Below are 14,577 nucleotides of genomic sequence, written 5' to 3'. Positions count from 1 at the left end.
TCCGCTCGATGAATGGACATCAGACACAAGTACCAATCATCGTGAATCATAATGCCCCTAATCTTCGCAACCTCCGGCAATGGGTCCTTCTCCATGGCTTCTCTAACGCTCCTGTTAGCACTCTTCACTGCAAATCTTTGCATCACAGGTAATCATCACCCGATATATATAATATTCAAATTAGACTAGAATTTAAGCAAATTCTCTAATGTGACATATTGATGATTAAGCAGGAGCTCAAATAGGTGTTTGCTATGGCATGCTGGGAAATAATCTGCCGTCTCCTCGTGAAGTGGTGGATCTTTACAGAGCCAACAACATTAAGCGAATGAGACTCTACGACCCAAAACAAGAGGCTCTTGAAGCTCTGAGCGGCTCCGGCATCGAGCTCATGCTCGGCATCCCCAACGCCGACCTCCAGCGCCTCGCCAACAACGCCGGTGAAGCCCGCCGATGGGTTCAACGCAACGTTCTCAACTTTTACCCCGCCGTCAACATCAAATACATCGCCGCCGGCAACGAAGTGAACCCCGCCGCCGGAGACAACAGGAAGTATGCCCCGTACGTCCTCGGGGCGATTCAGAATGTGTACCAAGCCATACGTGAGAGAGGCTTTCACGAGAAGATCAAGGTCTCTACGGCCATTGACATGACCCTGATAACGGAGGACTCATTTCCTCCGTCGAGGGGGAGGTTCCGAGACGACGTCAGAAAGTACCTGGACCCTATCATAGGCTACTTGGTCTATGCAAAAGCGCCCTTGTTAGCCAATATATACCCTTACTTCGCTTATACTGGGAGCCGTGGTAAGGTACCTCTGAGTTACGCTCTGTTCACTGAACCAAACGTGTTCGTTCAGGATGGCTCGAGAGGCTACCAGAATCTGTTTGATGCCATGTTGGATACGTTGTATGCAGCTTTGGATAGTACGAGGATTGGAGCGGTGAAAGTGGTGGTGTCGGAGAGTGGGTGGCCTTCCGCTGGAGCGGAACCAGCTACTCCGAAGAATGCCAAGACTTACTTGGAGCAATTGATCCCTCATGTGAACACAGGTACTCCTATGAAGCCTGGACCCGTCGAGACGTACATTTTTGCCATGTTCGATGAGAACAACAAGACGGGAGAAAAGACCGAGAAACATTTTGGGCTCTTCTTTCCCAGCAAACAGAACAAGTATGGCTTGAGTTTTGGGGCATAACAAAAGTTGCAAATTAATTGCAGGTGCTCAGGCTGGGTTTTACAACATCACGCTTCCTCCTAAGTAGTGTGTGATTACATATCGTCTTGTACGAATAAATAAATAAATAAAAACCTCTGCACTGCAGTTTGTCTTCGACTTGAATTAGGTTAGTATAAGAATCTATGCATCTTCGCATCTTCCATCTTAACACAGAAAAAGGACGTGCCCCAATGGTCATGTATCTTCAAGATTCTCTATTAATCTTTAAAAGTCTTCAATGTATTTTCAAAAAAAAAAATATTGAAGATAAGTTGAAGAGTTTTTAAGAAAGGTGGAAGATAAATGAAATTACTTGAAGAAATTTTTCTTTGCAGATTTGTTGAAGACTTTTGGAGAAGTGAGGATGATAATTGAAGTTATGTGAAGATATGTTAAAGACTTTGGAAGAATTGTGAAAGATTATTGAAGAAACTTTTTGAAGAAACACTGGAGACATACTTCAAAAAAAAAAAACTATTTAATTGAAAAAAATAAGCGTGATATATCAAAATATAATTGGATGATTGGTGTAAGCCCTACTCAATTTTAAAAATAAAGATGATGTGTCACAATTTGATAGGTTCCGGACTTGCTTACCATTTTAATGTCATATCAATGTTAAGTCAACGGTCCCATAACTGCATCACAATGTCGATAGCGGATGACGGTCCCAATGAACGCGCCGGGTGGCTTCCCTAATGCTTCCCCCGTCAGTACCAATAACAATTTATTATTTAATGTATAAAATTTGTAATTTTTTCAGTTTTTTTCATAATAACGTTACAATGATAAGTGAAGTAAATAATTAATATCTTTTTTATTTTTCAAGATAAAAATAAAATTATTTAATTAGTCAAAAAATCATGACTCGTCTCATATTTAGAAATAACATAAGCTTCTAAAAAGTATCCTATATATGAAAATAAAGAAATTATAGCTATTATTAGATAGGCGCCTTGCATTATACAAAATTTAATAGTGTTTACCGTATATAAATAATTTTTATATTCATAATTAATGGGTTAGATAAAATAATAAAGATTGTCGGTGTAAATACACAATCGTAGTCATATTAAAAATGATAATAAAGATTAAACTATACATAATTAAAGTACTTTTGAACTTTAGGTTATACTCTCTCCGTCTCATATTACAAGATATTTTTAACAAAATCTTCTATATCAATAAACCTCATTAAATATACTTAACAATCTTATCTTTCTAAAATAAAAATATAAAATTTTAAAAATACCCATCATTTAATATATTGAAAAGAGAATGGATGAAAATTAATTATAGAGAGAGAAAGGATAATATTAAAATAAGCTTATTTAATAAAATATTAATTTTTTCAAAGTGTTTTATAATTTAAGACGGAATGAATGTTATATATATACAGATGACCTTATCTTACCTTTAAAATTTCACCATAAATCTCATAAACTTTTACATATATTTAATTAAAATAACTTCTCATTAATTAATTTGTCCATATTTAACTACAAAAGATAATGTAAAAATTTTTATTTGTACACGACTTAAAAATTTAAAAGAGTTATCAATACATAATTCAAAGTTTCAAAGGTTATTATCTGCGCAAAGAAATGTTTTTAAAGAGGCATTTAGTTATCTACACAAAAATTAAAGGTTAAAAGATGGTTTCCCCTCTCCTTTTTTCCTTGTTCTTTTTTTGCTGCTAAAAAAAGTACACAGGACATTATCAATTATTTTGAGTAATTCACCTCGCGTCTTCATCGCCGACCAAGACTGGATCGGTTTAATAATTAAAAAGGAAAAGGACATACAAGAGACTGTGAAACTAGAGTGAGATAGATAATAAGAATCCATTATATTGAATTGTGTGAGCATAGCCATATATATAGATTGTTCTTGCACTTGCGAACTTTGTATTTATTCATAATAAATATGAAAATGACCGATAAATATGATGTGCTATATCCTTGAAGATCAGGCACAGCTCGGTCCCTAAGAATATATATATATATATATATAAACTCATAAATATTATATCTTTAGCAATAGCGCATGTATGGCTTCCATCTTCGCAACCTGCAGCAATTAACGGTGCCCTGATGGGCTCTCCAATGCTCCTATGCAAATCTTCACAGGTCATCATCTGATCTTCCTTCTTTCCACTTTGTAAGATTCTCTCTCCAGCCATAAAAATATATGCAGCTGCTCATACACACGGTAGTATATACGTAAATATAGTAGGTAGGCTCAGTAGAAATTAAAGCTAAATAGAGTTGGAGAAAATCCTAGTTTGTGCTTCTTGCCTTTTGCAGAAGAGGAAAGACTGCTTAATTTGCTATATTTCTAATTATGTGTTCATTATACGTAGCAAGGTCAAGAAAAAAGATGAAACTATAAACACTATCAATGTTATACATATAACTGGTAGGAACTCAATTCATATGATCGACACCTATTGATTAAGAAAACAATGTTTGTGGCAAGCAGGTGCTGATATAGGCGTTTGCTATGGCATGCTGCATAATGATCTGCCATCTCCTCGTGAAGTGGAGGATCTTTACAGAGCCAACAGCATTAAGCGAATGAGACTGTACGAACCAAAACAAGAGGCTCTTGAAGCTCTCAAAAACTCCGGCATCGAGCTCATGCTCGGTGCCCCCAACACCGACCTTCAGCGACTTGCTGCCGACGCTGACGCTGCAGCTCAATGGGTTGAAAACACAGTTTCCAAATTCTACCCCTCCGTCAACATCAAATACATCGCCGCCGGCAACGAAGTGAACCCCGTTGACGGAACCCGCAGGCAGTATGCCCCGCATGTCCTTCCGGCGATCTAGAGCGTGTAGCAAGCCATAAGGGCAAGGGGCCTTCATGAGCAGATAAAGGTCTCGACCGCCATTGACATGACCTCATCAACATGTCATACCCTCCGTCCAAGGGCAGCTTTCGAAACGACGTCAGATCATATTGGACCCTATCATTGGCTGCTTGGTGTTCGCGAAAGCGCCATTGTTCGCCAATATATACCCCCATACTTCACCTATACAAGGAGCCGGCCTGGTGAGATACGTCTGAGTTACGCTTTGTTCACTGAACCAGACGTGGTCGTTCAGGATGATTCCAGAGGGTACCAGAATCTGTTTGATGCCATGTTGGATTCCTTGCATGCAGCTTTGGATGGTACGAGGATTGGGCCTGTAAAGGTAGTCGCGTCAGAGAGTGGGTGGCCTTCTGCTGGCGAGGAACATGCTACTGAGGATAATGCCAAGATTTACTTGGAGAAATTGATTCCTCACGTTAACCAAGGTACTCCCATGAAGCCTGAACCTATAGAGACGTATATTTTTGCCATATTTGATGAGAATAAGGAGGGAAAAGAGACGGAGAGACATTTTGGGCTCTTCTATCCCAACAAACAGAACAAGTACCCCTTTGGGTTTGGGACATAAAAGTGCTAATATAGTATTTACTTTAAATTCATATTGCCTCTAAAGAGACCTAATATAAGGTTGAATGCACTGATATGATGATTATGATCGAGTGTTGTGTCTGTGTGCGTATGATTTGGTATATAGGAAAATAACGAAGCAGATCAGATGTCAGTTTGTGTTTCGTTAATTATGCATATTCCGTCCTTTACACAGCAGATAACCCTTTAGCAAGAAATGATGAGAGAGCGCATTATTGCTGAGAGACAGAATGAAAAGGAAATGAACGATGATTACCACTCCTCTGAGGGCGTGTAAGAGAGAGATGTGGTATATGAACAATGAAGCAGATGTGCCATCAGTTTGTATTTGGTTTATTTATGCATCTTCCGTCTTCTACGCAGCGGCAGTAACGTGGCACCACCATGCATGTCAGCTTGAGAGAATATTCCTATTCAAAGATTTGATTCTTCTGCCCTCTTTGAAGGAACCGGTTAATGTCATTAATAAATTGTAATTAACATCCTAGGTGTTAGATTACCAACAAAAAGCACTATTATTAATGAATAGCCCCTTCCACACCAGCCCAATTCTCTACCTAAACGTATTGGTCTAGGTTGGTCCGAGGGATGCCAGAATCTGATTCATGTCATGCCATATTGAAATACTCTCTCCGGTTTTTAATTATAATGAACATCTGGACAACTTTTTGCAACTCTTTATGCCCTATATTTATCGTCAAGTAGAGTTTAAAAATTTACTTGATAGGTTTGAGCAGAATGGATCGTTGGACTATTGTTGGACCTGAATTGGAATTACATTTGCATCTTCCCAAGTTTTATCACCCATGCAAACAAACTCATTTTATGTTTAATATATGGATGAAAAATCATCGGTTCCAAACTTCCAATTATTACTAACAAAGTTCAAGGTCCAAAACTCATTTTCTGATAAATAGGGCATAAGGAAGAAGACAAGGTGGGCTGGTGGGTTTTGCCACTACGTGTGGCTGCTGACATGATGTAAGATATTTCATTTTGACAAATCACCGTATTCTTAACACTATCATCCCATGTCGTTCATTCGTTAATGCTGGACTCTTTTGGCGAATTCCAACATGGATTCAACCATATTCATTGAATTCAATTAATGGGGAAATGACGAGGATCCCATTCCCTTGTAACAGGTCGGGTGAACTGTGTTATCACAGCGATGAGCACTGTGATACTCATTATTACGGTGACATTTGAACCATCTAAATCAATTTCAATGGTTTATATTTTAATTTTTTTTAATTTATAATTTTTAAATCAAAAATTCAAAATTACCTTTATTTTCGATTCTACCTTTATTAAGAATATGAAAATAAAATTATATCAAATCTGAACCATTCAATTGTGATATGAATAATATTAATGGTCTAGATTTGGTGTTCATCCATCACCCAAACTGAATACCAGTAGGGCCAGTAAGGGTTTTAATGGTTGGTTATAGTGGCAATTTATATAATGGAAAAATCGAAGTGCGTCAATTTTTTCTCCAAATCCTTATCACTAGAGTCGTGGCATGACTTCTTTGATCACGATGGCCAGTGCTTCATAGTCTATATAATTGCAATCCAATTGAACTGCCCGCGAAGCCCTATGATGTTAGAGAAGGAACTATTTCTTTTTTTTTTAATTTCATGCTATTTTATATATTTTCTGGCGTTTATGTCCAGGACCCTCCAAATACATGCACAGAAATTGGCCAAAAAGAAAATACTTGGACCTAATGGCTAATATGGAAATAAAATTGCTATTGTATTTTGGTGCATATATCTAAAGAGAGTTGGAGGGAAGGGATCATCTTCATTTCCTTTTCTCTTCGGCTCCAATATTTTAACTTGGTGTTTGGTCTGGATTAATGCGGCCGGTGCAGATTGCAAGCACCCCTAGTTAATTAAGTGAATCTCTTTCATGGAAATTTTAATTGTTGCTATGTATTTAGACCTTGAACTCAAAATTTCTAGTTAAGTGAAGTGAATTAACTTTTTAACAAGCTACTTCTTTTGTTTTTATATATAAGAGATTTTTTAAAATTTTTTTTAATCTTTAAACATAAAAGGTTGTTACTATATTTTTTTAATGAATATACCATTATATCCTTATTAAATTGGAAAGAGAAATAATAAGTATCATCATTAATTTATTTTAAAAAAAGATTCATTTTTTATTTACAATAATTAGTGACAAAATTAAAATATTATTGTGCTTTTAATTAGATAACTAACTTTTATTAGTTTGTGTGATTTGGTTAAAAATATCTTATATACAAAGGGATGGAGGGAGTAATTCAAGAGCCAGGTGATTCCTCTCCACTTCCTCTTCCATTAAAATAAAATAACTAAAAGTGAGCATATTAAAGACAAGAAGAAATAAGAACTACAATTAATGATTTGCTTAAAATTTGATGTGAAGTGAGAAGTGCATATGATGATTTACTTACAGAAAATTGATGTGAACTGCAAGAATGATTAAAAATTAGTATTTTTAATTATAAGCAGGATCTGTTAAAATCTCAATATGCATAGAGTGAAATGACAATGAGGCCAGCCATATGTACTTTGTCTATAAATATAGAGAGATGGAGCGTACATGAGATGGAGGGGGGAAAAAACTTGTCCACAAGTGATTCAGAATTTTGATATCTTTAGACTTAATGACTGCTTTCTTCTTCGCAGCGAGAAAGGGTGCCTTAATGGCCTCTCTAATCCTTTTGGCTCTGTTCACATCTAATCTTCTCATCACAGGTAATCCTCGATCCATCTCTCTCTTTTATAATTACTCAATAAATCATTCATATTGAGCCATCACAATTTTTTACTTGGTAGCGAAAGAATACACTCTTTCATAATAATATTCGAGAATCTTTATATAAGCACAATATATATTTCTGTCTTTACATTTTGTTACTTTTGACACAAATACTCCAAAGCCTAAGCATTCAAAAGGAAAACTTTTACCTTTATCAGTTCAGTTTGACACACACAAATATATATATGTGCACTTCAAGTTATATCTACGTACTTAAGAATCTTTTTATGTGACAGTTATTTATAGGCTTAGTTAATGTATGTTATAGTATCTTGTTTGGCAGCAACAGCTACCTTTTGTGGATCAGAAGGGATAAAAAAAACCTCTCATCAACGTTTTTTTTTTCCTTTTTTTTTTACCACCAAAGGTTCCAAGTTACAATTGCAAGACACAGGCGAAATCAACTTTGTTTAAATCATTCCACATATATATTGATCAAAACTTTCACAAACGTAAACTTATAACTCTGTGGAAAGCAGATGCTCAGATCGGTGTGTGCTATGGCATGTTGGGCAACAATCTGCCATCGAAACGCGAAGTGGTGAATCTTTACAGAGCCAACAACATCAGACGTATGAGACTCTACGATCCCAACCAAGAAGCTCTTGAAGCTCTTCGAAACTCCGGCATCGAGCTCATGCTCGGCGTCCCAAACTCCGACCTTCAGAGCCTAGCCGCCAGCAGCGCCAACGCCGAGCAGTGGGCTCAACGCTACGTTTTCAACTACTATCCCTCCGTCAACATCAAATACATCGCCGTCGGCAACGAAGTGAACCCTGTCGGAGCCAACCGGGAGCATGCCCCGTATGTCCTTCGGGCCATCCAGAACTTGTACCAATCCATTAGGAAGAGAGGCCTTCAAGACCAAATCAAGGTCTCCACCGCCATTGACAGTACCCTCGTAGGGACGTCATACCCTCCGTCCAAGGGTAGCTTCCGAAACGCCGTCAGATCATACTTGGACCCTATCATCGGCTACTTGGTGTATGCAAACGCACCGTTGTTAGCTAATATATACCCTTACTTCAGCTATGCCGATAACCCACGTGACATATCTCTGCAATATGCTCTGTTCACTTCTCCGAACGGGTGGTGTGGGATGGTTCGAGAGGGTATCAGAACCTGTTCGATGCCATGTTGGATTCGGTCCATGCGGCTCTGGATAGTACGAGGATTGGGCATGTGAAGGTTGTAGTGTCGGAAAGTGGGTGGCCTTCTGGTGGGGCATTTGCGGCAACCTACGATAATGCGAGGATGTACCTGGACAATCTGATTCGCCACGTGAACAGAGGTACTCCGATGAGGCCTGGACCAATAGAGACGTATCTATTTGCGATGTTTGACGAGAACCAGAAGTACCCAGAACGGGAGAAACATTTTGGGCTGTTTTATCCCAGCAAGCAGAAGAAGTACCCCTTCGGCTTCGGGTCATAAAACAGCTTGAAACCCGGTGCAAATGTCTGATGAATTTAACGTAACGTTTCCTAAGAGCTTTATATACATATATATATATATATGTATGTATAAAATAAGGTTTTGACTTTTGAGTATTGAACAACTGACAGAAGGGGGTATGATAAATACCCCTGTATGTGTGATTTCGTGTACGAATAAATAAGAAGTGCCTGCAGTTTGTCTTTTGTCATTATATAATTTATGCACCATCCCCTTTTTTAATAACAAGGCCCAGGATAATTGCACAAGGTATAAAATAACTATGTCAAATTGTAACGCAGGAGATTCCTGCGCCCTCTATATGAATACGTCATTAAACATCCTTATATCATATAATTGTGGTCAGTGTGATCGATAAGTAATTAATCTATGCAGCAGCCAGCTTCTCTGACAACATGATCTAGAGAAATGATGCAAACGCGTAAAATGAGATCTCTAATAATTTAATTTTTTATCCTATTGATAAGAGCATATTTTAAAATGCTCATTGTGAACAAGGTTGGTCTCAATAGAGTCACAAAAGATATTGACTTTCGAATAATTTTTGTCCCAAAAGAAGTTGAATTTTTTAAAAATTCGCAGAATTATGCAGCTACGCTTGATTGAAATTTAAGAAATGCGGTGAAGCTTTTAATCCATTGACCTTGATGGTCACAAATAACAAATGAGACGTGGCAGCTTTTTTAAGATTGACATCATCAAAAATGCATGCATTCATACATACAGGCAATTTTAATATTTCAAAATATAATTATTATTTTATTTTTTTAAAAAAATATTTTTATTGAATAAATTATTTTATATTTATTTAAAATGAGATACCTTATTAAATAAGGATAAATATGAAAAAAATTTGAATATAAATAAATATAAAAAATAAAATTAATTTAAAATAAGTAATTATTTTATTGAGAGTGAGATGTAATTAAAATTATCTTATATTCTTTAATGGAGGGGTGTATAAATCTTGTAGCTGCATATATAATTTTTTCTAGGGCACTAATCTTGCAAACTCATAAACCAACCAACACATGTCTTTGCTCTGTTCGGCGAAAACCAGAAGGTCCATGAATTGGAAAGGCATTATTTTGGCCTTTGGGTTCTTCAAGCAGAAGTAGCTCTTTAATTTTGGGGCAAAAAGGGATTGAAAAATCGGTGTCTCCTAATGAATTTCTAAGTGTTTTGTTTAAGGATTTGAACATTGGCACTTGTGTCGTTTGGTAAATGAACAGTGATGATAAGTCTCTGTTCTTGTTTCATTACTGACACCGTAAATATCCATTTATGTGAGTTTCTTCTATCCTTTTTAATGTCCAAAATAAATCTAAAAAATTCCAACAAAAAAAGAAGGTCAAACTTGTATTTTGGGCGAAAAACTAAAGTATAAAAATGATATTTACTTACAATTTAAAGTTTCAAAATTAATTAATAGAAGGGTACAAAATTAATTGGAAACTTCCTTTACCACGTGATCCTGTGATTTGGTGTGATAATCTTGGAGCTAGTGCAATGGCTTGGAATCCGGTTTATCATAACCATACTAAGTATATTGAAATTGATGTGCATTTTGTTCATGACAAAGTGTTGAGTCATGAACCTACTGTCGGTTATGTTCCCACAAAAGAGCATATTGCTGACTTGCCCACAAAACCATTGGGACACATGTTTCAACTATCTTCGTCGCAAACTCAGAGTGAATTCAATACCCTCTCTCACCATTATTTGATATGGTTTGCTCTATTTATTACTCGTTTCGTTTTTATTTATAAGTGAGATTGTCACTTTTAATTTATTTTTTATATAAACAAAATTATATTTTTATAATAAATTTTTTAAATTATTTTTCATAATTTCATCATTCACAATTAAAGAAAATACTTAATAAATACTTGATTAACATAATTAATAAAAATATTATAGTCTAATTTTTTTATTTTCAAGTATAGTTATTATAATTAATTAATTTTTTTAAAACTTTGTAATATAATTTGGAGTGATTATGATTGAATTCTATCCCACGTTTGTAGGACGTTTGCAGGGATACATGCGCATCTCTAATTATGTCTATCTTGTATATATTTAACTATAAAGCAATGAGTGAAAGAAGCCACTTCCACTGTCATTCTCGATCCTCTCTCTTTTCTTATTTCCGATTGCAACCAACTGATTATAGCACAGCCAGTAACTGACTGAACCAAGTATACATTGATTCATTTTGTCTTCTCCGGTAGGATTTTAAAAACCATTGCTTGACATAATAAGCCATGGCTAAGACGGAAAAATATCTGCATGAGAACAGAAAGCAGAACTTGGAACTGAACCTACAACAGAAAAGAAATAAACACACCAAACAAAACGATGAAACATTTAAGCATGTCATTAAGGATCTCCAAGCAGATTCTATTCATGGAGATCCTATGACGATTCATGAAAGCAGGAGAAAACCTCGATAAAACCATGCTGTTCGATGTCCTCTGTTTTAGTGTTCAAAAACAGAGCATATTTCCGCTTGCGGTAAAGAACATTCTGAGAAGCAACAACAATACCCAAATCAGCGTCATTCTTGCATGCACGCCTAGTAACAGGACCATAATTTGCTTGAAAAAATCCCATTCCGAAGTGAAACTTAAGAAAAACGTCAATGACCAGAACGGATAAGGTCGAACGAGAAGAGAGACCTAGGACGCCAACTTCCCCCAACTATAGTTTCCTTGTCACTTGAGCGAGACATGATATTGTGATATTTTATTATTTTTAAACAAATAAAACAATCCAACTTGTTAGAGCTGCACAAACACGAACGAGACAAAACTTCCACAGCTGAAGTTAGTTTAATTTTTCTTTTTTTTTTTTATGGACAGGTTTGGTTCAGGCTTAACCCAAAATAAAACTGGATTTGGTCCATGGAAGTGAAAGATTGGTCTTGATAGTTATTACATTACAATTATCTTTTTCCTTTTTTGTCCACGCAATAATTTACTTTAGCTGACAAAGATAATAAAAAATACTTATAATTATATAAATTTATCATAAAACATTAAAAATTAATCATAATAAATCTATAATAATATTTAACAAAACGAAAAAAAATTAGTTATAATATGTTTTATAATTAAGCAATGTGCATTAAGAAGCTCACACAGTTCAATTAAGGTTTGCACAAGTGTGTGGGCTCCTTCGTACATCCTGAAGCGTGCAAAATATTTTTAAATATGGCAGAGAAATTTAATGTGAAATCACATTATTCACAGTTTAAGCTTATAAAAAGTGTATCTTCTCTACACACAAGTATTAGAATTTCTTTTTTCACCATCATAGTGCTAATATGGAATAAAATGCTATTTAACGTAATTAGTTTTACTCTCTATACTACTTAAATAAAATTTTGGCGTTCCCTTAAGCTCTTTCTTCTGTTATATTTTTATGAGAAGACGCTGGGACATTACGACAAGAAGTGAGAAGCTCTTTCTTCCGTTACACACTATCATTATAATTGTAATTATATTAACATAATTTATAAAATTGGACTAAATTAAGTAGTTTAAAGCCCAATTCTCTGTCTAGTCCAGTCTAAAAATTCGTTTTTGTGCCTTTTAGTCGTTGGGGCCAATATTTTTTTTGGAGGACCCGTTAGAACAAAACTAGAGCACATTTGCACAACCATGCAACTTTTCATACCCTATGCAAAAAAAATCTAGAGCACTTTACATAAAGATAGAGAGAGTGGTTATTGATTGAGAAGATTTAGTGTCACATATTCCCCCAAATGTCACCTAATTTATACTCTCTCTAACTAAAGAGAATATTTTTTGTATTTAAACAAAAATCAAGAAAACGTAATTTAATTTTCCTTTTTCACATCCTGTGAAATTGTCTTGTTGGCCATCCTTTTACTTTAATATAATATTAATTATATTATAAAAGTCTTGATTAATTTTTTTTTCTTCAATCATAATCTGAAAATTATTTATTAAAATACGTTTTTATAAATTTATCATGTGATTGTAATGTTGAAATTTATTGTTTCTAATAATTAGAGTAACTCAGTTAGCAATTGGCAAATTTTTTTTTTTCACTAGAAGGAATGTTTGCCCACTTGTAGAGTTAAAAATTCGGGCGGGGCAGACTTATTCAACCTTGACTCAAATAAGCCTGACTTTCTAAAAAAACTCAAATAGCCAAATCTAGCCTAAATTTTGAGGGAGAGACATGATATATTTTTGTTATAATTATATTTTCAATTATATTAGACTTATATATTAATCTTAAATGTTGTTATTATGTTGTAGTTGATAGTCTTTTCAATTATTATACATTGTAATTGATAAATCAAGTATTATGATGTATAATAGTTTTAAAATATATTGAGACGTTAATATTAAAATATGGGCCTTCCTTTTAAATAGGCTTTCAGGACAGATCAAATTTTAAATAGGATGAGACTTTAGCCAAAGCCTAGTTCGGCTTAACCTATTTTTACTCATACTTACAACGATGTGTAGGACTCAAATATATAATATTTTAATATAAAACATAAATAATTAATGTATTATTTATCATATTTTTCATATATTTTTAAAAAAAATAATTTTATTTAGGTATCGGGTCAAATTTAAACTTGATAAATGCTTGGCCCAATTTTTTTTAGACTAACCCGAATATGCTCAAACATAAAAAACATATTTTTTTTGCCTTAAATTTTTTAAGGTGGGTTTACAACTTTCTAGAATTTATTTTTTTAAAAAAAAGGTAAATTTACACAAAATTATTTTAGTTTACATAATTTTAATAATCAACTAGACGTTCTTAATTTAATTGGCAAGTGGCTAAGTTCCCTATATCTAGAACCAGGATGGAGTATATAACCGCAATTGTCTTTTTAAAAGGAAGCCCCGCGGGTCTTGCCGCCTTTGGAATCATGTTCATGCCCAACCTACCTGTTATAGAAATATTTAATCATAAAGTCTAAATTTGTTGAAAAACATTTAATCATAAAGTGTATATATGTAAAAAAATTTTACAACAAATCAAACTATAATTCATCATCAGTGACACCAGTAGTATTTATTTGTAAATCATAAATGACATCGCTTCTTCTCAAATTTTGTATAATTCCGTTTTATTTTTCATTTTTTGTTTTCACATGTTTCATTAAACTCCACTTTATTTTTTTTTCTTCATTATTTAATACATATTTACTATAGGGTTTAAATATTAAAAAATGTTTACAATCTTTAACATGTTTTTTAAAGCATTATACCTCCCTTTTGTTTGCATTGTAAAATCTAGTTATAAATAATATAATGTATATTTAATATCAGAAACCATATAGTAATGCAAAAACAAGTGCCACGTTTTTATGGTAAATTTGTACTTTATGAGCAATGTTAACGTTTATAAAGTTAAATAATTAAATATTAATAGAATAATATGTGTGTTTGTGTTATTTAGAGCCCAGATAATTGAAACTCGTGAAATTGCATATGGTTAGAGTGAAATGAGACAATAAAATTTTTAATTCCTATAGTCTTATTGAATTTTATTTTTAGTTTATGCAGCTTTTTTTTCAATAGTTTTCAATCTTTATAGAGATTAAAAATATTAAAACCATAAGGCAGTGACGGAC

The 14,577-nt window shown here is 34.4% G+C and overlaps 2 protein-coding genes and 1 pseudogene across 2 annotated transcripts; all 3 read left to right on the top strand.

The window, feature by feature from the left end:
- LOC129309642 (glucan endo-1,3-beta-glucosidase-like) lies at positions 1–1,342 on the top strand. The gene is made up of 2 exons (XM_054951297.1): positions 1–148; positions 234–1,342. Exons 1-2 carry the CDS (start codon positions 52–54, stop codon positions 1,196–1,198), a joined length of 1,062 nt encoding a protein of 353 aa, XP_054807272.1. The 5' UTR covers positions 1–51; the 3' UTR covers positions 1,199–1,342.
- A 1,927-nt stretch (positions 1,343–3,269) lies between these two features.
- LOC129310074 (glucan endo-1,3-beta-glucosidase, basic isoform-like) lies at positions 3,270–4,772 on the top strand (annotated as a pseudogene).
- A 2,500-nt stretch (positions 4,773–7,272) lies between these two features.
- On the top strand, positions 7,273–9,149 carry LOC129309400 (glucan endo-1,3-beta-glucosidase-like). The gene is given in 3 exon segments (XM_054950971.1): positions 7,273–7,432; positions 7,976–8,581; positions 8,584–9,149. Coding segments are annotated over 3 exon segments (1,044 nt in total). The 5' UTR covers positions 7,273–7,341; the 3' UTR covers positions 8,931–9,149.
- Positions 9,150–14,577: the final 5,428 nt, after the last annotated feature.

This window comes from Prosopis cineraria, unplaced genomic scaffold (assembly GCF_029017545.1).
Source record: "Prosopis cineraria cultivar Desert tree isolate PC_DT_omini unplaced genomic scaffold, ASM2901754v1 PC4, whole genome shotgun sequence".
NCBI classification, from domain to species: Eukaryota; Viridiplantae; Streptophyta; class Magnoliopsida; order Fabales; family Fabaceae; genus Prosopis; species Prosopis cineraria.
This window is presented reverse-complemented; position numbering and strand designations above follow the sequence as displayed.